At 36.6% G+C, this 26,811-nt stretch overlaps 1 protein-coding gene across 3 annotated transcripts in view; it reads left to right on the forward strand.

Annotated features, from left to right (window-relative positions):
- Positions 1-26,811, forward strand: part of LOC123530617 (uncharacterized) — a 120,341-nt gene that overhangs the window by 37,469 nt on the left and 56,061 nt on the right. For all 3 annotated transcript variants that reach the window (XM_053522119.1, XM_053522121.1, XM_053522120.1), the window contains exon 5: positions 1,315-2,626. In XM_053522119.1, coding sequence (XP_053378094.1) covers positions 1,315-2,626 — 1,312 coding nt within the window. The remainder of the gene's footprint in view (positions 1-1,314; positions 2,627-26,811) is intronic.

A 26,811-nucleotide genomic window follows, 5' to 3' on the forward strand; every position in this document is an offset into this window, starting at 1 on the left:
TATCGAAGCTTAAAGAATCTTCTTGTTTATGAAACTGCTGGTCCGATTTTTAAATAATTTCACACAAATAGTCAATGTGTAACCTTCTACAAAGATTATTAAAATCATTCTGACCAGAGGGCATGGTCACTTTCCCTATATGTATATTATCGAAGCTTAAAGAATCTTCTTGTTTATGAAACTGCAGGTCCGATTTTTAAATAATTTCACACAAATAGTCAATGTGTGACCTTCTACAAAGATTGTTAAAATCATTCTGACCAGAGGGCGTGGTCACTTTTCCCTAAATGTATATAGCGGAAACTTTAAAAAAAAAATCTTGTGAATGAAACTGTTAATGCGATTTTAAAATAATTCCACAAAAACTGTCCTTGTGTGACCTTCTGCCAAATTGTTTTAATTTGTCATAAAATATGGCCACCAAAGTAAAAGCAGGCCCAGTTTTAAAACAATTTTATGCAAATGTTTCTTGGGTGACCTTTTATAAAAAGTTTGTGCAGATTATTCTTTTTCATCAGAAAACAGCTGCTGGGATGTATCGTCTCTTCCTTATAAGTATGTAGAGGAAAGATCTTCTTGTTTGATATTTAGTGGAAAAGTCTTCTTGTTTGATATTAAGTGGAAAAATCTTCTTGTTTGATATTAAGTGGAAAAAGGAAAAATATTCTTGTTTGATATTAAGTGGAAAAATCTTCTTGTTTGATATTGTCATATCACATCATTCCACCAGTTCCCACCCACAAAGTACACATACACACTACCTTCCCATATTTATTTAGTAGTAACTTTTAAAATATTCTTGTCATAAAAAACTGGCACTATTTCAATATAATTTCCCAGACATTTTCCTTGCATAACTATCTACCAAAACTGTTTGTGCAAGCAGCGTAACTCAGGTGAGCGATCTAGGGCCATCGTGGCCCTCTTGTTTATCGCAATGACACAGGGTAAAATAATGTCAATAAATGACATCGTACATCTCTGATGATGAAATAACTATTCCTTTTGCCTGCTTTCATTTTTTTGTCTTGGCTACATGTTGTCTTATGCAGTTTTGTTACTGTTTATAGTAAGGTCTATAATAATGTTGTTTTCTAACTTCTGAAAAAGGAACTAAGTTCAACATAAGGTGTATTACACTGTCACATGGTTTATGATTATGCCACATAGGTTATTTGCCATTCTAGGTATATGCCAATAGTGGGTAAAGTAACTCTTTGTGTTTTCCTTAATTGGCCTGAGAAGATACTTTCTTGGTTTGTCTCCCCTGATAAAGACTTGTCAGCTTTCTGAAAATTCTTATTAAAATTTCAGCAAGGCAACCAGCAGAGCAAGACAGCTGTGGAAAGAAGAAACTCATTTCAAGGGACACAGTCTAAGGGGAATGTTCAAAATAGAGCTTCAGAACCAGTCAAAACTACAGTAGTGACACAGTCTGCTGTTGCAGGCAGAAACTCTGTAAATACTGCGGACCAGTCTAAAAGACAGTCAGATATTGGAACCAGTAATAGAACATCTATATCAGTGCAGTCTCTGAAATCTAACAGCCCTGTTTTAAGAAGTAAAGCAAATGATGTAAATGGTTCAGGCAACATAAATGGAGAAAAAAGACAAAGCTTACCATTATCTGTTAATGATAATAATAAAACTGAAAACAGGTCTCGACTAGCAAATGAAGTAAATGACAATACAAATGTTAATGGTCAGCAAAAACCTGTGTCTGTGTCAAATACAGGTGTCTCTCTTGGGCCAATGGCAGAACAAAGGAATAAGTACTTGTCCAAAAGTTCTGACAATGTTTTTAAGAAGCCGTCTGAAACTGCTCCACATAAACCTGAAGTTGTGAAAGGTAAAACATCAGCAAAACCTGTGAGTAAGGTAGTGATGAATGCTGATAAACAAATGATTGATTTAGATTCGTTTACTGAAAGAAAAAACATGTTGGACGAGTTGAAAAAGTTTGATAAAACTTTGAAACCGAGTGTTGCCAGAACACACACGGAAAAGGTAACTGAGGTCAAACTGAATCTAGCCAAAAGTGGTGAAAAGAGGACAAGTGCCAATATGGAACCTAAAGGATCTGTAACACCAGTAGAACAAACAATGAATCTTTTAGGTGATATTAAACTCGGAAAGAAACCTTCTGAACTAAAACAAACAATGAATGTAAAAACAGAACAAAATGGAAGTAACCGTGAAATTAAAGATACTCGAGAGTCTGTTAAAGTTGAAACAGAAAGTACTAGAGCATCACATAATGATTCACAGACAAAAAAGTTTGATGATTTGTTAAAGGATGTTGATAGTGACAAATCAGAACAAAGTTCAGATGATTCTCCAAGGGAGACAGTTGTTGTATCTAAGCAAAAGGAGACAAGTATCATTCCAAAAGTAGAAAAGAACACTACTCCATCTGATGTTGGGAGGAGAAATGGTGATATTCCAGCATCAGGTGAGGTAACTATAGAAGAAGCAAAGGCAAGCATTCCAGCTGTAGAAACTAGTGATGATAGTTTGAGCCAGTCATCAGGGATGTCAGAGGAAGAGGATAAGTTTGTTACAGAATTCCACTTCACAGGAAGTCAAATTAAAACCCCTGTTGAAGCAGCCATTCCAAAGAAACAAGGTACGTTAATTAAATAAATCTCTTTGTGGTAAATGGGCTTTCTAGCATAAAACTGCTGTTATTGTCACTTTTCAGGGGTGTTTTAACAGGAGAGAAAACGTGTGTTAACAGAGAAATTCTCGCGCTTACGTGCTGTTATAACACCTTTTTAGCTCGACTATTCGAAGAATAGTCTAGCTATTCTACTCACCCTGGCGTCGGCGTCGGCGTCGGCGTCACACCTTGGTTAAGTTTTTGCATGCAAGTACATACAGCCATCAGTGAAAGGCATATAGCTTTGAAACTTATTTCTTCTTTTTCTAGGTCAATTACCAACCTCTCTGGGTCAAGTCCCATAACTCTGACATGTATTTTGAGCAAATTATGCCCCCTTTTGGACTTAGAAAATTTTGGTTAAAGTTTTACATGCAAGTTACTATCTCCAAAACTAATGCAGATATTGATTTGAAACTTCACATGTGTCTTCGGGGTTATAAAACTAGTTGATAGCAGCAAGTCCCATAACTCTGACTTTCATTTTGGCCAAATTATGCCCCCTTTTGGACTTAGAAAATTCTGGTTAAAGTTTTGCGTGCAAGTACATACAACTATTTCTAAAAGGCATATAGATTTAAAACTTATTTTTTCTTTTTCTAGATCAATTACCAACCTCACTGGGTCAAGTTCCATAACTCTGACATGTTATTTGAGCAAATTATGCCCCCTTTTAGACTTAGAAAATTTTGGTTAAAGTTTTACATGCAAGTTACTATCTCCAAAACTAATGCAGATATTGATTTGAAACTTCACATGTGTCTTCGGGGTTATAAAACTAGTTGATAGCAGCAAGTCCCATAACTCTGACTTTCATTTTGGCCAAACTATGCCCCCTTTTGGACTTAGAAAATTCTGGTTAAAGTTTTGCGTGCAAGTACATACAACTATTTCTAAAAGGCATATAGATTTAAAACTTATTTTTTCTTTTTCTAGATCAATTACCAACCTCACTGGGTCAAGTTCCATAACTCTGACATGTTATTTGAGCAAATTATGCCCCCTTTTAGACTTAGAAAATTTTGGTTAAAGTTTTACATGCAAGTTATTATCTCCAAAAATAATGCAGATATTGATTTGAAACTTCACATGTGTCTTCGGGGTTATAAAACTAGTTGATAGGATCAAGTCCCATAACTCTGACTTTCATTTTGGCCAAATTATGCCCCCTTTTGGACTTAGAAAATTCTGGTTGAAGTTTTGCGTGCAAGTACATACAGCTATTACTAAAAGGCATATAGATTTGAAACTTATTTTTTCTTTTTCTAGATCAATTACTAACCTCACTGGATCAAGTCCCAAAACTCTGGCATGTATTTTGGGCAAATTATGCCCCCTTTTGGACTTTGAAAATTCTGGTTAAAGTTTTACATGCAAGTTACTATCTCCAAAACTAATGCAGATATTGAATTGAAACTTCTCATGTGCCTTCGGGGTTATAAAACTAGTTGATAGCAGCAAGTCCCATAACTGATATGCATTTTGGTCAAATTATTCCCCCTTTTGAACTTAAAACTCTTTTGATATTTAACTTTTTTGGGTAATATTTTCCTGCTTCTGGGTCAATATTTCGAATAGTCGAGCTTGGCTGTCTTACGGACAGCTCTTGTTATATATGCGCGTTCTGTGGCAAAGCGTAAACGTATTACGACCCCAAAACGGATAATTCAAAAGGAAATGACGTCAACGTGAAAAAACAACGTAGACTTTACGCGCATTTCACAGAAATTTATTGACGTTGAGGGATAATATTTCATTTACTTGGTTTTTACGCGTTTTATGCTAGAATAGCGTTAATGCATGTTCTTTTTGTGTTATAACATCATCAGAATCCCTCGGAAAAAAAGATGCGTTATCCCTACATTATTGCTTGAATGTGTGTGATGACAATAGCTGCAAGGCATTTTGGCCAAGTTCCAAAGTGTGATAAGTGTACATTCTGGCTTGAGTTTCATAGTCTACAACTGATGATGAACATTCTTGTTTGAGTGCGGTATATGACCCTATAAACCAGTGTAGTAAATGAGCAATATAGTTTCGGTGTTGTAAAAGGTGCAGAAGTGAGGGAAGTGAACATTCTGGGGTTTTGTTTGGCAAATGGCCATTATTTTGTACTAAAGTGTTGTAAATAATCCTGGGTGTTGAAATGTGGTAAATATGGTTGCTAAGCTTATTGTATTTGATATGGTAAAGGACAATTTTGACTTGAATGCTTTGAATGACCAGGGGTGTAAAAGTAGGTAAATGACATTTCTGGTTTGGATTTTATAAATAACTACAGTTGATATAGTGTGGTAAATAATAAATGAGCATTGTGGCTTGAATGTGGTAAATAAAGTCTCTGATGAAGACAACCACAGTGAAGAGTTGTGCATGAGATTTTTTAAGTTGTATGGGGGATATATATGTATGGTTTCAGGTTGTCTGTCTGTCCGTAGACTAGTGATGGGCAAATCGGTTAGATTTGCCAACCGATTAATCGGCATAATCGGACAAGCCAACCGATTCGATTAATCGGACATAATCGGATAATTGGTTTCTCTAGTCGCATATTTGTAAGTTCACCTCACAAGGTATGTTTTATGTCATTACTTAAGAAATGAACCTCACAGAAATCAACTATACTATTTCTGTTGTATCCCTTCATAAATACGAGTAAGTTAACAGTATAAAAGTAAAATATTTGTGAGGAAAGTAAACTTCAAATCAGGAACTAGTCTTAATTTCACCAGAGACTTATCCAGTGATATTGTGTTGTAAAATTATTTGGAGCAAAAAAGGTATTAACGATTTATTAATTCTTAGTTAACGACTGGAATGATTTCAATCCGACAAAATCAAAAAATGAAAATACTTCTGCTAATATGCTTCCGTAAGTCTTACGTTATGCTATGCATACTGCCATACTAATGTCAAGAGTTTAGGTTGGTGGTTTTCTCGGCTTAATTTTGAAAAAGCCATATATCTTCCAAAATCTGGGTGATCAAGAGATGACATAAAGTTCTTTGGACACTTTGGAGAAAGCCATTTTTACTTAGAGCAGTTTCCCTTGGCGTAATTGCCCAAAAGAACTGTAAATACCAGAAAGGAAGAAGTCAGAAACAACTAAATTATCCATTTAGGGTGCCAAGTAATTAATCGGTCAGATAAAAGTGAAGTCGGCGATCGTGCTCATGAATGCAGTGCCGACGATTATTCGATTGTCGCCGATTGTTGACCCATCACTGCCATAGACACAATCTTTTGTGCACCAACTCTCCTCATCCCCTCAACACAATTTAATGAAACTTCACACAAGTGATCACTAACAACAGTAGTGGTGCATGTTTGTTCTTTCAGAAAAAAAAATGCAAAGTTATGGGACTTTGTTTTTTGTTACTATACTATATATGCAATCTTATGCATGCCTGATCTCCTAGTTGAAGCCTTGCACACAATTTAATGAAACTTAACACAAATGATCAGTACCAACCCTAGTTGTGCGTGGTGCATGTTAGGTTCTTTCAGCAAAAAAATCTGCAGTTATGGGACTTTGTTTTTTGTTACCATACTATATACATACAGTCCACATAATTATGCAATCTTGTGTGCATCAAATTGCAATGTACTTTGGCAAGTGTTCCAGAAATAGAAACATTCTTTGATGGAATAAAACAATAAATAAGTCTGCTTTCTGGAAAATCTCAATATTCAGTGGATGAAAAGTTTAAGCAGTTGTTATGTAACATTCACAAATGATGTGTTGTCATGAAAGTTTCACACTGATTTCGTCTGAATGTGCTTTCACTATGACAATGCATCTAGACATATCAATAAACTGTTCATGTCTGACGTTACATGTAAGTAATACTGGCAGATAGTTAATATTCAAGGAGTGCAAGTTTGCCTCAGGAAATTAAATCCCAGTGGGCAAATAAGTTTCATATTTACTGTATTGTTAGACTTGAAAATTCATGAATTTATGCCTTCAAGATATAGCCGTTTCGGCCCAAAGAATGAAATTTTATAATGGCACAGTGTATATATGCATAAAGTCTGAAAATATCTGATCATAGTAAGCTGTATTGATATAATTTCTTTTTCAGTCTGTTCTTTAGGTATTTGCCAAAGCAAAATTACCGAAATCTGTACACTGTTGCCAAAAAAATAGACAGCAGGAATAAATTACTAATTATAAACAGAAGCTTAAAAAACAGTTATTGTACAGTTCATTTCTCTGTGGCCTTGATTGTACTTGTAAACAACTGTTAGTTATGTCTCCAACCACACATTGGTGTGGGAGACATATTGATTTACTCCTGTCTGTGTGTGTATGTGTCTGTCAGTCTGTCTATCACAAATCTTGTCCGCACACTTTTTCTCATCAGATCTTCACCAAACTTGAACAAAACGTGTTTGCCAATAAGTCCTCAGCCAAGTTTGATAACTAGCTAAATTGGCCCAGGCACTTCAGAATTATGCCCCTTGAATTACCGATAGGCCAGTTACTCCCAACATGTGAATTACCAATAGGCCACTTACTCCAACATGTAAACAGTATATAAAGACAAACTTACTATTCAGATGATTAGGCAGTTGTGGGAGACATGCGCTTTTCTCAAAAGCAACTCTAGTTTGAGCTAAAATTTTCTGGAGGGCAAATGTTTTTCACATGAAGACTCTGTCCTCTGGAAGCATAGAACTAAAACAAGCCAAAAAAAGAAAATGTAACAAATTGTCCACTTTCCATTTGTCCTAATGTACACCCACTCCACAGGGTCCCTAGAACTGACTGGAGTGAAACTCGGCTTATTTTAGAAAGACACCATGATCCCAAATGGCCAGAACGATAGTATAGTGATTTTTTTCCTGGATTTTGGAACGTTACGATGGTTGTTCGTAACCCAGGTAGCTACCTGTTTCTGGAAAACAATGTTTCGAGTTTGCTGCATCATTCATATTTAAGCTGACAAGTTGGAATGTCACTATAGCTATCAGTGTGACCTAAAACCTAACGGTAAAAAGTATTTCTGATGAGAACAGTTTTTTTTTATCTGAAGAAAAGGATCTTTATGTTTTGTATTTTCTTTTGTTGCCTATTAAAATTCCATATATGGGTTTTTAACATCATGATTAGTGCATGGCTGTCATACAGTCTGTTGAACTGAAGTTCTTTTTCAACAAAAGTACAACAAATTATATCCGATTTTCAAATATTTTGATAACATAGCTATCCTCTTATTCCCTATCACAAAGAACGCTTAGTTATGCATTCAATACAGGATAGTCATTCAGTTTTATTTCCCCTTGAAGGCATATATATTGATATATTCAAATTGCATGCCTGGGATAGATTTTTGTCACCTTATATGTATAGTTGAATTACCTGGGCGAGATACTATATCATATTACAGTCTGTTTTATTAAACCCAGACTGGTTTAAATTTAATGGAATGGATTTGTAAAGTTTTAGCAATGAAAGCACAGGACCAGTCAGATTATATATGTTTACATGGGTTAGGGTTTAAATTTGCGTTGGTTGAATTTAGATGGAAGATTTTTATGAAGTGTGGGCATAAAGCCATGACAAATTTGGTATCGTAAAAGTTATGGCGGTTGAACAAGGTGATTAAAATATGATTGGATGAGATCATTGGAAAACTTTTTGAAATCAAAATATTAAAAATTGTGTATCGCACGGAATTTAAATGGCAGTTATGTTAGTTTGAAGACTTGAATGAACAATTTTAAGTGGACAAATGTATGATCATAAAAAACTTTTGATGTTTTCTGATTGCTAACTATTGTAATAGTGCAATAAACATTTATCGCATACATAAAAAAAATCAGCTGATATTAGGACAGTGTGGATATACAGTTATTGAACAGGCTAGACAACATGTACATTATGCAGCTGTTGTTTTGCTTTGTGTAGTTGGTAGTATGGACATACACAGTACACCTCTCAGAAGAGAAATGATCGGAGTATTGGGATATTTAAACTTTTAAAATAAACATTAAAACAAGTGAACGGCCATTTTGTCAAATATGAAGAAAAATTTTAAGAAGGTAGTTATTTATTCATGACAATTGTGATAGTTTTGTTGGGATAATAACAAGTCTTTACAGTTAGTGCATCTTTAATTGGTCATGGTCTAGTGGATATTCATTGTATTACATGGAAACAGCCCTCCTACGATTTTGTGAATTATCCGATATTGAGACAGCTGATCAAGGATATTTTCAGAACAAAAGCTTTGTTTGTGAAGGACATGTGATAACTCTGTATGGAACTGTATTTGGACTTAGACATTGAACATACAACTAATTTATTGTAACTTTTAAGACAAAAGTTTGTACATGTTTGAAAAGAAGACGGATTGTGGAATAATCATTATTTAACTTGTGAAGAAGACAGGATGGCAGATATTTCAGTGTTTACAGAGAGATTCGCATCTAGCATTAGCCAGCAAGGACAACCAGTCGCAGAAATGGTCAATGCGCGTCTTCAGAGAATACAGGAACTAGAACGCGTAAGGCAGGAGCATGCATCGGAGCACATTACTAATACAGGAGATTCCACTACACGTCATTCTAGGCGTGATCGAGTCATACGACAGGCAAGTCAGCGTTCAACTGAGAGACGGGGTTTAACATCAAGTATTCAGAGAACACCAGTTAGGTCCCAAAGTTTTGAAAGTGCAAGTTCTGTTGCCAATGTTGATGAAGATACACTCAATTTCCGTGACATGTTTGAAAGTACACGACAGAATTTATTTGGACCACGAGTTGGCGGAAGTAATGAAAGTTTAAATGGTAGAAGACCTTCAGATTCACCTCTTACTGTAACAAGACCAACTTTTCAGACTGGCTCAGATTCAGGATCTGGTTCTAGTACCCCTCGTGGCTCTGTTGGCCTTCGGCAAACACAAGATTTTACCACTGGATTGGCAGACGCATTTTCTAATATACGGTCATCATTGATAAGGTCTGACTCTACTGGTGCTTTAAGAGAAACAAGAAGGAGTTCATCCATAACTCGGGAAACAAGTTCAAGTTCAAATGTTCAGAGAACTGCAGTTTCAAATATTACAGGAAACTCTCTTACGAGATCATCATCTTTACGAGAATCTCGCTTTAGGCGTCGTACAATTCAAGGTATTGACAGTAATGTCTCACGTGCTCTTGAACAAGAAAGAATCCAGACAGCATCCACTTCTGTCTCAAGATCAATCTCCCCTCTTGTTATGGAAGCTGCTTCCACTACATCTTCCTCAGCTTTATCAGGAAGCACTTCTGCTACACAGTCAAGAGAAACAACTCGTACATCGTCATCATTTACTTCTTACTCTTCAGCATATTCTGGAAGACATCCAAGAAAAATCGACCTGTATCCAGATGATGGTATTCCAGTTCTTGGGTTTGAAGATGAAAAAGAGATATTTGTTGATAGCCAGGGAAAATGTCTTTGGCTAAATAAAACTCACGCACTTATTAGAGAATTAAAAAGTACGAAAAAGCTTCCTGAAATTGTAATGAAACCAAAACTTGCTATAACTAATGGAGAGAATTCAGATGGGTTTATCGCAGCTATGGAAGGTGATGAAGAAGCAAGATATGGTAAACTTAGAGAACTTGTAGTGCTTGCTAGAAAGAGAGATAAAAATTTCGAAAATGGTGATTTAACTGACTCTGCTACGTCACTGTCTCTACTGGAACTATATCAGAGGGGTGACTTTATCGAAGATGTTGATATTGATGAGAAATATAAATCTTTTAGTTTATATACAGAACCTAGACCAAGACAAAATATTGAAAATTTAATCTCATTGAAAGAAGTGCCTCCTATATATGATGGAATACCTCGTTCAGAATTACCACAAGAAATAAAAGATCGTGATACTGATGGATCAGAACCAAATCAGGGTATTAGAACATTTGAGAATATGCTTTCTGCTTCACATAGTACTTCTAGAACTGAATCAGTTGGTGCAACAACTAGAACAGAACAGAGTAGATCCGAAGCAAGTCATGAAGAAATATTAAATTTATCGGTAGACGGTAACTCATCGGCAAGGTTTGCCAGATCCGCAGCCTTTCATGAAGCATCAGAAACCCAATCTGATGGCATCGGTAATGAAACATCTAGGTATGGTCAGTTACATACTCAGACTGAACAGGCTGAAATAAGACAAAGTGATAGCGTGAGTAATATATTTCAAAGGAGGGCAGAGGCAAGGCGTCAGGAGTATTTAGCATCAAGGGGTTCCAGTGAAAATGGCAGTTCAATAATTCACAGAAGGGCGGAGCAGAGGAGACAGCAGCATTTAGCCCAACAAAAAACAAATGAAAATGGAAGCGTAATATCTAGAACAAGAGCAGAGGATATGCAACAACGATTTTCATCAGAAACTCATACAAGTCAAAATGGCAGTGCAATACAAAGACGTTCTGAAGAAAGGCACCAACAATATTTCACAAGTCAGACTGATCGTAGTGAAAATGGCAATTCATCTGTGAGGCGCGTGGAACAGTCAAGCATGACAAGGCAGTCTTCTCATTCAAGTATAGTAAGACAATCCTCACTTACTCCTATTGATAACTCTGATATACACAGTGAGGTGAACCTAGTGATGGAAAGACTTCAAATGATGCAAGATAATGGGAACATGCCGTTAGATACAAGTCATCTGGATTATGAAGAAATGCTAATGATTCAGAAAGCATTAGCAGAAAATCCAAGTCCACCTGATAGTCCTCTTGCTTTTGAGTCTGAAAATTTAAATACTGAAGAAATAATATCTGTTTCTGATGAAGAGAATAATAGAAACCAACCTGAAGAAGACTCAACTTATTCCATGACTACAGAAAATTTACCTTTAGACTCAACTGTTACAGTAAGTTCCACAAAGAGTGCAACTGAAAGTACAATGACAGTCGTAAGATCAAGTTCAGACAATGTAATTGACACATATTCTGGCTCAACAGCACATAGTTCTGGCTCAAAATTTGTAAGTGCAAAACAATCGGTTATAACTCATACACGCTTAGAAGATGATTTAGAAACAGAAGGGGATAATGTAATAGGGACTGAACTAAGTTCAGTCCAACCTGCATCATCTGAAGACACTATTATTAAGAATGTTGAAAGGGATGCAATGCCATCAGTAAAGGCTAGTGTAATTGAGGCTCGGACGCCTCGTTATCAGAGACTTCCATCTGAGGGACCGGAATGTAGGCTGCCTCTTCCATCAATGGACTGGTCCCCCTTGGAGAGAAGTAATTCTCCTATTTCGCCTAGTAGATTTTCATTTGAGGATAAGAAGTCTGAAAATACAAGTAGTGCTAGTTCAACTACTTCTGAAGCTGCTGTGTCAAATAAATTTACAATTCCTAAGACTTCACCGCAGACTGGTGCTAGACCTTCTGTTGAAAGTGAACTCACCATTGAAATTCCATCAGACAATGTTACAACCAGTCAAAATTTTCAAAGTGAGGCTAGCTCAGTAGTGACTGAAAATTCAGCCAATCAAAATGACTCTTATAAATATGATGCAGAAACTGTTAAGTCACCAGCCTCACCATTGGATAAAAGTAGAGGAGCAAGTGTATCAAGTGACTCAGAAGCTCTATCTCCAGCAGATAGTGAAACTGTGACAACAGTTTATGAAGAATTTATTCAAACTATTCCTTTAAGTCTGCTGCAAAAAATACAAGCTGAGGAAGATAACTAATTTATGATTTTCTGAAATTTTTTTTAGTATCTTGCCAAATTTTATGGTACATATAAATTTCATTAATAGAATGAGCTTCATGCTATGTTTAAAGTTAGTAATGTTATATATAAGCACAATTTTTTCTTTTGTTTTTGCAAAGTAAATCATTGCCGAGATAAGTTTTAAATGAAATAGTAACAATTGCATATTATTCAAGTAATATGTATGTAAATGTCTCAAAGTTTGGTGCTAGTGAAATTTAAAAAAGTTAAAAATTAGAATGACATAGACCTTTGCCTTGATTCTCAGATTAGGAGATGGATTGTAAGAATTTTATTATTTCTATCAGTTCTGTTGAAAGCGCCTTTCATATGTGCCACATCTTAAGTGATATCAATCTATGCTTCCAGTTTCAAAAAGTGGTGTCATTGGTGACTGATTTTATATTTATATTTATAGTGATTGTCCTGTCCGTTCGTCCGTCCGTATGAGGTAAACCAAATGGGACCGTTTCGTCTAGCATCAATACCCCTTCACACATCACCTGACCTCAGTTTGACCTTGACCTTGACCTCATTTTGGACTTAGATTGCTTTGTAGGGCCATCTCTTGGTTAACCAAATGAGACCGTTTCGCCTAGCATCAATACCCCTTACTAGAATGACTTGATACTAATGCAGATGTAACCTGTGACCATTCCTCATCTTCACACATCACCTGTCCTCAGTTTACCCTGACCTTGACCTCATTTTGGACTTAGGTTGCTTTATAGGGCCATCTCTTGGTTAACCAAATGAGACCGTTTCCCCTAGCATCAATACCCCTTACTAGAATGACTTGATACTAATGCAGCTGTAACCTGTGACCATTCCTCATCTTCACTCATCACCTGACCTCAGTTTGACCTTGACCTCATTTTGGACTTTGGTTGCTTTATAGGGCCATCTCTTGGTTAACCAAATGAGACCGTTTCGTCTAGCATCAATACCCCTTACTAGAATGACTTGATACTAATGCAGATGTAACCTGTGACCATTCCTCATCTTCACACATCACCTGACCTAAGTTTGACCTTGACCTTGACCTCATTTTGGTCTTAGGTTGCTTTATAGGGCCATCTCTTGGTTAACCAAATGGGTCAATTTCGTCTAGCATCAATACCCCTTACTAGAATGACTTGATACTAATGCAGATGTAACCTGTGACCATTCCTCATCTTCACACATCACCTGACCTCAGTTTGACCTTGACCTCGTTTTGGACTTAGGTTGAAAAATCTATCGACAAGGATGCCACCGGGGGCATCAAGTGTTTATTAAATGCAGCTCCATGTTTCTGGTTATTTTTAGTAGGTTCATCAGTATGCTAGCATTTTCAGTTTGTGCACCTTCATCAGTTTTAGTTCACTTGAGCACATAGTGCTTATGGTAAGCTTTTAGGATTGTTGGCTGTCCATCGTCTGCCTGACTGGCTGTTGTTCATCGTCTGCCTGGCTGGCTGTTGTCCATCATCGGCCTAGCTGGCTGTTGTCCATCATCTGCCTGGCTGGGTGTTGTCTATCGTCTGCCTGGCTTGCTGTTGTCCATCATTGGCCTGGCTGGCTGTTGTCCATCGTCTGCCTGGCTGGCTGTTGTCCATCGTCTGCCTGGCTGGCTGTTGTTCATCGTCTGCCTGGCTGGCTGTTGTCCATCGTCTGTTCATTGTCTGCCTGGCTGGCTGTTGTCCATCATCTGCTTGGCTGGCTGTTGCCTGGCTGGCTTTTGTCCATCGTCTGCCTGGCTGGCTGTTGTCCATCATCTGCCTGGCTGGCAGTTGTCCATCGTCTGCCTGACTGGCTGTTGTTCATCGTCTGCCTGGCTGGCTGTTGTCCATCGTCTGCCTGGCTGGCTGTTGTCCATCGTCTGCCTGGCTGGCTGTTGTCCATCGTCTGCCTGGCTGACTGTTGTCCATCATCTATCTGGTGAGCTGTTGTCCATCATCTCCCTGGCTGGCTGTTGTCCATCGTCTGCCTTGCTGGCTGTTGTCCATGATTTCTTTTAAAGAATAACTCCTAACCACTCAGCCAATTTCAACCAAACTTCTAGAATGTTCCTTTTGTGGGCCACTTTATGGCTCTTTCAAATCCAGGTCATCCATGCAGAAATGTGGTAGCCATGGCAACCAGTAGGAAAAAAAACGTTAAAATTCTTCTCAGAAAGTAAAGGCCAGTTTCAAAATAATTTTACAGATATGTTCCTTTTGTGACCTAAATTCCATCATGCCATGTTGATTTGTTAAAAAAACATGGCTAGAGGGTACAAAGCTAGTTTTTATATGGAAGCTGACATGATTTCTAATTGACGAAATTCTTTTGTTCAAGCTATGTTGATTTGTTAAAAACTATGGTCACCAGGCAGTAGGGCTAGTTTTCTCTGTTATGGATGTACTAGTATTGAAAAAAAAACTTTGGAATAATTTCACATTAGAGTTCCCTTGGTGACCCTGTACCAAGTTTGTTTAAATTATTCCAGTTTGTTTAAAACAGTGCCACCAGATGGTGCATTACATAGCTTTCCGGATATGAGCCGTGCCATGAGAAAACCAACATAGTGGGTTGGTGACCAGCATGGATCCAGACCAGCCTGCGCATCCGCGCAGTCTGGTCAGGATCCATGCTGTTTGCTTTCAAAGCCTCTTGCAATTAGAGAAACCGTTAGCGAACAGCATGGATCCTGACCAGACTGCGCGGATGCGCAGGCTGGTCTGGATCCATGCTGGTTGCAAAGCCACTATGTTGGTTTTCCCATGGCACGGCTATTATGTATATACATTGTAGAGTTTCATATATTTATACTGTGGAAACTTAAAAAAATCTTCTTCTCAGAAAAGCAGGCTTAATTTCAAAATAATTTCACAGATACTTTCTTCGCATGACCCTCTACCAAAGGTGTTCAAGGAAGTTGTAAAACTCTGGTAAGCGACCTAGGACCATCATGACTTTCTTGTAAGCTTCTCTGCATTCTTTATGTCATTTATATACATCATCATTAGCTATATTTGGTACATACATTATATACAGTACTGTTTTATATGTTTAAGCAACTAGCTTTAATTTGTAAGTGATTAGACAATAATTTTGTAACCAGAAAAATGTACATGATAGTGTGTGGCTGTTAGACTTGCACAATTTTTCTTTTTTCGAGATTTAAATTGCAAGAAATAAACTCAGTGAAGTCAGTGCCACTTAGTCTGTAAACATAGTCAGGATCAAGAAAAAGCATTCTATTTGTATGTTATTGTGACATGTAAAGTATTTGAATAAGGGCATTACTAGAAAAATGTGGAATGAAAACAATATTGACAATGTTCCAATATGATTTTTGTGTGCTTTTTTTTACTGTAACTATTTATTCAAATGTGAAAGAAATTTCAATTTTTTTTTTTATTTAACATTGTTAAATGTTTAGCACCAGATAATTAAATATGCTATCATATGTATTCAAATGATTTGTCATTTTGCATAATATAAGACATCTTGTTATACCCCTGGAGTACTGGGGTCACCATGTTTGTGCATTCGTCTGTACACTTGTGATAAGTCTTGAACGAATGGATTGATTGAGTTCATTTTCGGTACAAACTTACAAAGTCATAAGATACAGTGAAGGGAATTTCTTCACAATCCAGTATTTTCTGACAAGACTTGAAGAGTCATGGCCTCTTTTCGACTTAAAATTCAGCAAAATGTTGATGGTCTTTTGGTAGCTCTTGAATAGATGTTTTTGACTTAAAATTGTTGTCTGTTCAGTATCTTGTGGATGTAGGAATGTACTGGATTCATTTAAAGAACACATGTATATGATGATAGAACACAAGCCACATTCCATTTAAGTTACAATCCACCAATTTTTTTGCAGAAATTATGGCCCTTTTCTGGTTGTCAGAGGAATGGATTGAATTTATACTGTACATGTAATTTTGAAAATTTTGTTTTTATAGACATTTTACAGCTGTAAAACAGGTCTTTATTTTGTACTGGAATGCAGGCTATTACTTAGTCTACAAGAAGGCTGGTAGTTCTAGTCATTAATAGACAGATATTTATTAGCCGTATAACTTGCCCATATTTGGGCTTTGATAATCTGACAGTTTTTGGGTAGCAGGTCAGTAGGGAGACCAAAGGAGTATCACGTAAAGGGGTCCACAGTTTGATCTATAGGGGAGGAGGCTGTTCTCTTCACAGTTGAACAGAAACTATTCTATCTCCACGACAGATTCATGAGGGGAAGTTGTCAGATACTTGTAAACAAATAGACTAGCAGTGGGAACACTGAGTATATTACATGACTGTGACATTACATAAGTGCATCATGATCTTAGTTTTTTTGCATACTAAAAGTATTAAAGTCTCTTTAAAACTGCTTTTTTGTGAAGGCCGAGTGCAGGCTATTTCACAACTGAAAAAAAAAAAGAGAAATTTACATTGGCTTTAATTTTGTTTAAAAGTGTTAAGATTGGCATTGTATTGGGCAGACATTGAGACAGCTGTGTTTTGGCATATACATTGTCTTCACAGAAGTATAAATCAATATGCTGATTCGGCAGTTTCAGACAAAATCTGTCAGGTTTAGAGCTTTAATGTTAAAGATCGGCTAGAATGGAAATGAATTTCTTGTCATTGAAGTCAACATTGCTCTGTAGCATGAATACAAAGTCTCAGAACCTCCATTTTTATTTTGGTCTATTGTCATACACTTCTGGAGATTTTAGTATGTTGTCAAGGTAAAAAAATGACTCTTTTGCTTTTATAAGCATCTGTTGAATACATTCCTTACAACTTTACAAATTACTCTTTTATCCATCATGTAGTTAAACTAGTAACATTTTAATATCTGAAAATGTTACAGATCTTTTTGTTTTGGCACAAAATGTTCATTCTTTAAATGTGTAAGTGACAAGATTTAAAAAAAAAAAACAGGGACTTTTAATGCTATGGAGGTGTCTGCCCATCTGTCTATCAATATTATTGTTTCTGGGCTCTAAGTCAAATGTATGTCGGCCTTCAGACTTCAAGTATTACTGAGTAAAATCCCTATCATTAAATTTTAAGGTTTTGGGTTCAAAGGTCACGGAACCTTTACTTAAATTTCATAAAAAAATTTTTGGCTTCTCAACTCTAACTCAGATTAAGTATTATATGTATGGCTTTCAAAGATTATACAATTAAGAACCTTTCCCTTTCAGTTTTGGGGTAAGTAGGTCAAAGGGCAAGGGCAAAGGGACCAAAATTAAATTTTTCCTTATCAGACTGTTTGTCAGAGAGTATTATTATACTAAAAGCTTTCAAAGTTTACAAAATCACTAAGTGTCACTTCAGAAAGATCCCAAATGTTTTTGAAGTCATAGGTTCAAAGGTCAAGGTCGAGGCGTCAACTAAATTTCCATAAATTTTTTGTTTCTAGACAAGTTTGAAAGTATTATATCTATAGCTTTCAAACTAAGTAGTACTTGAGGAAAGCCCCTATCGGTTTTTTTTCAGCAATTCAGGGGCCACAACTTAACATCCACATTTTTGTTTGTTTCTTGACAAGTCAGACTTTAAAACTGACTTAGTACCAATTAAGGAAAATACCTGTTTTTTTTATGTTTTTTTTATGTTGGTTTTTTTTTTTGGGAGGGGATTGGGGTCAGGTGGTTCAAAGGTCAGGTCCAGACGGACTCTAATTTTCTAATTTTTGGAAGGTTTTTATCATGTTTAATACAGTAAAAATATGACTCATTGCATATTTTTCTAGTTTCTTACAAAATATGAAATAAACCATATCTAAACCAGCATATTAAATAATATTTTTTGATATTTTACTATTATAGATTACCAGTCATGCACATTTTAATCCCTTCTTACTTAGTATTATACTTCTTGTATATTTGTAATATTGTAGTTACAAGATTTGGATTATAAGCGTAAGTTATTTTTCATCTAGTGTGGTTGGTTACTCAATACCAGCTGTCTTGGTGCCCAATTGAACTTTCGCAGTGTGTTTCTTGGTCACAATTACTTCCCTTTAACATGATTTCTTTTCCTTTCATTCATCAGAAGTATCGTTTAGTTTACAGTTTGAGTACTGTACGTATAGAACAGTATGTATAATTACCTCCCTGTAATATTGAAATAAAAGTGCATCTTTGTTTCTAATTGCCCTTGCAGTTCTTATTTTTAGCTCACCTGATCTCAAACTGTTCAAGGTGGTCAGTTGTGTGTCCATTGTCCATAATCAGCAGGTTGACTTTGAAAAACTCTATAGAGGCCACAGTTTAGCTCAATCTGAATGAAGCTTTTTCATAAATGTATTATATAATATTTCCTACATGCATAGAGTGGAAACTGGAAAAAAATTCTGTCAAAAAATTCCATTTCAAAATGATTTTCAAAAAGATATTTTCGAAGTGCAACCCTTTACCAAAATTGTTCAAGCAGTTGATCATTCTAGAGCCATCATGGCTTGTTTATATCTCGATTTTTTTATCAGTAGCTAGGGAATGTTTTGGCCTACAGAAGTCAAACCTAATAGGATGATTTTGGTCCGCAGAATGACTCCTGGATGTATTTTGGTCATTAGATCAGAGGTCAAGGTCACAGTGACATTAAAATGAAACTAGTTTTTGATTATATACATGATTATATTTTGACTTACACTGGTCAATGTTCATTTGGCCACCAGATTACCCATATTGCTTTTAAGATCAGGTCAAGGTCATGTTAATCTTGAGAGTAAAAATGGTTTCTAGTCATTTATGCTTCAGCATACAGTAGTTAAAGTTCATTGGATGGTAGGTAGATGACCCCTGTTATTTTTTAAGGTCATAAGATTTCATTGCATGATTGGCGATATCTATTAATTTTGGAGTCATTAAGCAAAAGGTCTAGGTCACAGCAAACTGCAGACTGAACACACCATGTATATCCAACAGGCCATCATTATGGTTGGGGAGCAAATGTGTTTTACAAACAGTTTTATTAAAGAAATTTCAATTGGATAGTGGAAATTGAACATGGGGTTTTCATCTCTCAGAGAAAATTCAATAATATTCTTTATGATCCTTGTAACAGAATCTGATACTTAATGATAAAAAAGGCAATATGAATTATATCCGCAGAAACACAACAAAAATGAATTTCTGCAGTGGCATGAATCTTAAGGAATGTTTTGCTAGTGTAAAAAGTAACGAAAATCATATCTAAATGTCTTATAATATAGACTTTTATTGTTGCCGTCTAATTGTGTCGTATACTTCTCTTCCTCTGGTATTCTTTTACTGTGAAATCATTTAATGTCTGTGGCATACAATTTCGTGGTTACAACCAAAATAATTTCTTTGTGTATGTCAAAAAAATAAAAACAATTTTTTTTTTCAATGGAATTCACATTGTACCCGTATCTCCATGAAATGGAGCAACCATCAAATCTGCAAGAATTATGCCCTATAATTATTAAAATGATTTCACAGTGTATACATATATTTGTATGTGAATGAATAATGAAAGGAATGACAAGGGATATAAAATATTTCTGTTTCATGTCATGATATTGCTTTTAATGATTGTCTCATACTGGTGCTAATAGAATATATGACGTGATATTAATTGTTGCCTAGCTTTTCTAAAAAAGCCTCATAACTATTGTTTTTATGCTTGTATACATTATATACAGTGGTACTACAGTTGATTTTGCTGTGCCAAAGCCAATAAACAAATAAAATGTAAAACAAAATCAGTGTGTTTTACCTTTCAGCCCACTGCACAAAGTGCTCAAGGTGAGCAGTTGTTAAATACCCTTGTGTTTGCTTGCCCAGTCTTAATGAAACTTGGTCAGAGTGTTTGCTTCATTTTCCTTTTTAGTTCAACTATTTAAAGAATAGTCCGGGCTATTCTACTCACCCTGGCATCAGCATCGGCATAACGCCTTGGTTAAAGTTTTGCATGCAAGTACGTAAAGCTGTCATTTAAAGGCATATAGCTTTAAAACTTTTAATAGTCAATAAGCAACATCGCAGGACCAAGTCCCAATTGACCAACTTCACACGATCAAATCCCATAACTCTGACATGTATTTTGGCCAAATTATGCCCCCTTTTGGACTTAGAATATCTTTGTTAAGTTTTGCATGCAAGTTACTGTCTCCAAAACTAATGCAAATATTGATTTGAAACTTCACATTGTGTCTTCAGGGATATAAAACTAGGTGTTAGCATCCAGTCCCATAACACTGACATTTATTTTGGCCAAATTATGTCCCCTTTTGGACTCAAAAACTTCTGGTTACAGTTTTGCATGCAAGTTACTATCTCCAAAACTAATGCAGATACTGGCTTGAAACTCTGTACATATTTTAACATTCAGGGTAATATTCCTGCTTCTGGGCCAATGATTCAAATAGCCCAGCGGACAGCTTTTGTTTAAACAGGAAGCTGTCAACTGATGTTTTAAACTTTTCAAGTTTTTTTTATGCCTCCTTCCAACCTTGGGAAGGCATTATAGAAATTGCAGCCTCTGTCCACAGCAATGGATTGATACCTCAATACTTGTTGCTCGGTTGGTCAGTCCGTAGAGTAAACAGTTTCCACCCAATAACTTGAGAACCTGTGACCCAAAACTTAGGCTTATGAAGTAGATGACACCTATAGTTTTTGGGGTCAACAGGTCACAGATCAAGGTCACAGGGGCCTGAAACTTGATAACAATTTCAGCCCTGTAACTTAAGAACCACTTGACTCGGATCCTCAAAACTTTTTAGCATGATTGGTCTTATCAAGAAGATGACCCCTATAGTAGGTCAAAGGTAAATACCTTGAAAATGGCTTCTACCCAATAACTTGAGAACTGCTTGACCCAGAACCTTCAAACTTTATAACCTGATTCAGCTTATAAAGTACCTATTGTTTTTGGTTCAGTAAGTCAAAGGTCTAGGTCACAGGGACTGGAACCTTGAAACCTTTTTTTGTCCAACAACTTTAGAACCTTTTTACCAAGAACTTTCAAACCTGGTAGCGTTATTGAGCTTATAAAGTAGATGACCCCATATGTGTTTGGGGTCAGTAGGTCAAAGGTCAAGGATACAGGGGCCTGAACCTGCAAAATGGTTTCTGTTCAATGAATTGAGAACCACTTGACGTAGAACCATCAAACTTGAAAGCCTGATTGAGCATATGAAGTAGATGACCCCTATTGTTTGGTGGTTAATAGGTCAAAGGTCAAGGTCACAGGGACCTGAACATTTAAACTGGTTTCCCTGCAATAACTTCAAAACCACATGACCTAGAACCGTCATACTTGATAGAATAATTGGGCTTATAAAGTAAATAACCCCTGTTATAAATCAAAGGTCAAGGTCACAGAAGCATGAACCTTTAAAACAGTTTCCATTGAATAACAGGAAAACCGCTTGACCCAGTATCTTCAAACTCGATGGCATGATTTGGCTTATGAAGTTGATGACCCCGATTGTTTTGGGGGTTACAGTATAACACCACTCGCACGAGGTCACAAGGGGATGAGCAAAATGCTCAAGTTATCCATGATTTTGAGCGACCCGAACATTGACCAACATACGAAGAAAATTGAAGTTTGTTTTACCAATTGTCATCGGGACCATTTGCAGAGTAAATGGTAATGCATAATAATAACATACTTGTGACATTTTCGAAAAAAAAGAAGTATTACAAACGTTATCTATGATAGACGTTTCAATAATTTGTAGATGGCTCATGTGAAGAAACAACTAGAATTTTTTATTTTTATTTATCAACAAATGCATATCAAAATTTTTGTCTCAATTTTATTAAAAGGCAAAAATAACTGCTGATTAAAATACTAAGATCTCGTAAGAATCTTCTCGATCCCGCAGAAAAGAGGTTTTAAGTAATCATTTGATCAATATAACCTTTCTTCAACCTTTTATCTCATTATCAGATCAAGTATACCAACAAACAAACATTTAAGATAGTCGTGGAATAGACAAAGCAATTCTCACAGCGTGTGAAAATTTTTAATTAACCGATACATTCTGACCACCGAAGTCGTGAAAAATTTTGACACCTCTGCTCAAGTTTGACAGAAGCAACGAATAGTAAATTAATAATTATGCAGGGACCAGGTGTTATGCTCGAGTGATTGAGTTATCGATGCTCGACCCAGCCATGGTAATTTCACAAAGAAGATAGAAGGAAATCGGCCGGGACCACATGAACTGCTTGAGCAAACCCGGGTGCTCGAGTCGTCGATGCTCGAGCGAGCGGTGTTTCACTGTAGTAGGTCAAAGGACAAGGCCAAAGTGATCACAGGACTGAAAATGAGACAAGCCTTCATGAGGGCATACATGTATTACAAACGTCTCTTTTTCCTTAAGTGGTCATTCTTTCATTTTCAAACAATGAAATGACCACCTAATACCAAATTCATGTCTAGTCTGTAACTTTGCCATCCATCAAGGGATTTTAATATTACTTTGAACAAATATTCCCAATAATATGAAGATATGTCATGTGCAAGACCTGGATCCCTTGAACAAAGGTCAAGGTGTTACTTGGGATGTCAAAGGTCAACAGGGCTTTTTCCTGTCAGGTTAGTAACTCAAACATCCATCAAGGGATGTTAATATTACTTGGCACTAATGTTCCCTACAGTCAGACAGTGTGTTATGAGCAAAACCCAGGGTCCTAGCTCAAAGGTCAAATTCACTCTCAGAGGCCAAATATCAGTAGTGTTTGTTCCTGTCCAGTCCATAACATTGTCATGCTTGAATGGATTTTCATAATTAGCAACTATATTGTGATGATATGTCATGCATGACATCCAGACCCCTAGCCCAAAGGTCAAGGTCACACCCAGAGGTCAAAGGAATAGTGGGGTTTTTTTCATTTCTAGACCCAGACCTCAGGCACAAAGGTCAAGGTCATACTTAGAGGTCAAACATCAGTAGTGTTTTTTAGCTCACCAGAGCACTTTGTGCTCAAGGTGAGCTATTGTGACCGGTCATTGTCCGGTGTCAGTCGTCCGTCGTGCGTCAACATTTGCCTTGTGAACACTCTAGAGGCCACATTTGTGACCCAATCTTTATGAAACTTGGTCAGAATGTTAGTCTTGATGATCTCTAGGTCAAGTTCGAAACTGGGTCATGTAGGTTCAAAAACTAGGTCAGTAGGTCAGATCAAAGGAAAAGCTTGTGAACACTCTAAGAGACCACATTTGTGACCCAATCTTTATGAAACTTGGTCAAAATGTTAATCTTGATGATCTCTAGATCAAGTTCGAAACTGGGTCATGTGGGGTTTAAAACTAGGTCAGTAGGTCAGATCAAAGGAACAGCTTGTGAACACTCTAGATATCACATTTTTGACCCAGTCTTTATGAAACTTGGTCAGAATGTTAGTCTTGATGATCTCTGGGTCAGGTTTGAAACTGGGTCATGTGGGGTCAAAAACTTGGTCAGTAGGTCAGATTAAAGGAACAGCTTGTGAACACTCTAGAGACCACATTTGTGACCCAATCTTTATGAAACTTGGTCAGAATGTTTGTCTTGATGATCTCTAGGTCAAGTTCGAAACTGTGTCATGTGGGGTCAAAAACTAGGTCAGTAAATCAGATCAAAGGAATAGCTTGTGAACACTCTAGAGACCACATTTGTGCCCCAATCTTTATGAAACTTGATCAGAATGTTAGTATTGATGATCTCTAGGTCAGGATTGAATCTGGGTCATGTGGAATCAAAAACTAGATCAGTAGGTCAGATCAAAGGAACAGCTTGTGAACACTCTAGAGACCACATTTGTGACCCAATCTTTATGAAACTTGGTCAGAATGTTTGTCTTGATGATCTCTAGGTCCAGTTCGAAACTGGGTCATGTGGGTTCAAAAACTAGGTCAGTAAATCAGATCAAAGGAATAGCTTGTGAACACTCTAGAGACCACTTTTGTGCCCCAATCTTTATGAAACTTGGTCAGAATGTTAGTCTTGATGATCTCTAGGTCAAGTTTGAAACTGGGTCATGTTGGCTTAAAAACTAGGTCACACAATCAAATCAAAGGAAAAGCTTGTGAACACTCTAGAGGCCACAGTTGTGACCCAGTCTTTATGAAACTTGGTTAGAATGTTAGTCTTGATGATCTCTAGATCCAGTTTGAAACTGGGTCATGTTGGATTAAAAACTAGGTCACACAATCAAATCAAAGGAAAAACTTGTGAACACTCTAGAGGCCACAGTTGTGACCCAATATTTATGCAACTTAGAAAATTTGGCTTGATGATTTCTAGGTCTAGTTTGAATCTGGGTCATGTGGGGTCAAAAACTAGGTCACAAGGTCAAATCAAAGGAAAAGCTTGTGAACACTTTAGAGGCCACATTTGTGACTCAATCTTTATGAAACTGGGTCAGAATGTTTGTCTTAATCATTTCTAGGTCAAGTTTGAAATTGGGTCATGTGGGGTCAAAAACTAGGTTACTAGGCCAGATCAAAGGAAAATCTTTTCAACACTCTAGAGACAGACCACAATTTAAGTTTGAAACTCATGAGAATGAGTCAGAATGTTTGTTTTGATAATCTATATGTCAAGTTCAAATCTGTGTCATGTGGGGTCAAAAACTAGGTCACCGGTCAAATACATGTAAAAGGAAAAGCTTGTGAACACTCTAGAGGCCACAGTTGTAACCAAATCTTTATGAAATTTAGTCAGAATGTTTGTCTTGATGATCTGGCCCCGTGTTCACAAAACATTTTTCGGTCTCAGCTGAGTTTGAGTTTGAAATTTTAATATCAATTTTACCGAGTCGTCAAGGGTAAATAGCACCTGACACTGACCATCAATAGTGGATAGGCATTTGAAAATAGTTATCAACTTAAAATTTAGTTTTAAACATGTTATTTAGATATAAATGACATATACAGTTTCATTATCAAACTCAGTTGAGACTGAAAATGTTTTGTGAACACGGGGCCAGTAGGTCAGGTTCAACTCTTGGTCATGTGGATAAAAAACTAGGTCAGTAGGCCAGATCAACTCTGGTGAGTGATATATAGGGCCATCATGGCCCTCTTGTTTTCTGTCTGATCTATAACTATCTCATTTTTAAAGAGATTCTGATTTTACTTGGCATAAATGTATACCATAATGAGATGAGTTGTCATGCACAGTACCCAGACACCTAGCCCAAATGTCAAGGTCACACTTGGAGGTCAAAGGTCCATAGGTTTTTTACTTGTCCATCCCATAACTCTGTCATCCATCTATGGACATGACACAGATTTTCCCTTTAATGAGATGATGTTTTATGCGCAACACCCAAGACTCTAACTCAAAGGTCAAGGTCACACTTGGAGGCCAAAGTTGATAGGGTTTTTTACTGTGCAGTCCATAACTGCCATCCATCAAGGGATTTTAATATTTTTTGGCATAAATATTTCCCAGAATGAGACAACTTGTCATGCACAGCACCCAGACCCATAGCTATGAGATCAAGGTCACACTCTGAGGTCAAAGGTCAGTAGGATGTTCATAACATTAGGTTATAGAAAATTTGACAAAACATTTACCCGGATATTACATATATCAGTTACCACTTCCATATGGGGGGCATGCACTTTTTTCAAAAGTAGTTTCTTGTTTTAAACACGAAATATAGACGTTTATTTTTTAATATTATTTAATAATGTGTCAGTAAACTTTTTTGATATAGTGTATTAGAGAAATGCATATGGCAATATGCCATAATCAGTAGTTTTTGCAGCATCTGCGTTCTGTTGCCGCTCCTCTTTTTAATGTTTTTTTTTATAATATAATAGTAACCATGGCAAGCTTCATTAAATATTCAGGTAGGCAGTTATATAGACAGATATTTTTCGTACCCATAGAAACTGTAAAAAAAAGCTTCATACATAAAAGGTTGTAATGCATGAGAAGGTTACAAGTATTTTGTATATGTAATAGAAAATATATTACGATGTTAATGTAAAACTTAAGTGCTGTTGCTTTCACAGTACAAGTATTTTCATACGTTGAATTTTTTATGGCCTTTGGCAAAATACAAAATTAGTGAAGCTTATCCTGTAAGGCCAGTAATTAGAACTAATTGAGAAACTTTTATTTTAGTAATTACATGTTTGAAAAATATCAAGTTTCATCAAAGGGAAAATCTTTTGAATGTGATGGAAACGTTCCTGTGTTTGATTTTTGATTAGTCATTGTTAGCCATCTACAGTATCCATCTCCAAATGTTACCCTCTCAAAATAAACATATAAAAGAGGCCTGTATGGCAGAGTGTTCAGTTAGGTTGCTGACTTCAAATCACTTGTCCCGCACTGCTGTGGGTTCGAAATGTCGCTTGCGGTGTAGAATTATTCAGATGAAATAATGCCCAGACTGGCACCTGGTCTTCCTCCACCATTTAAAGCTTGAAAAGTCAGCATATGACCTAACTTGTGT

This window comes from Mercenaria mercenaria, chromosome 13 (assembly GCF_021730395.1).
Source record: "Mercenaria mercenaria strain notata chromosome 13, MADL_Memer_1, whole genome shotgun sequence".
In the NCBI taxonomy this organism is placed as follows: Eukaryota; Metazoa; Mollusca; class Bivalvia; order Venerida; family Veneridae; genus Mercenaria; species Mercenaria mercenaria.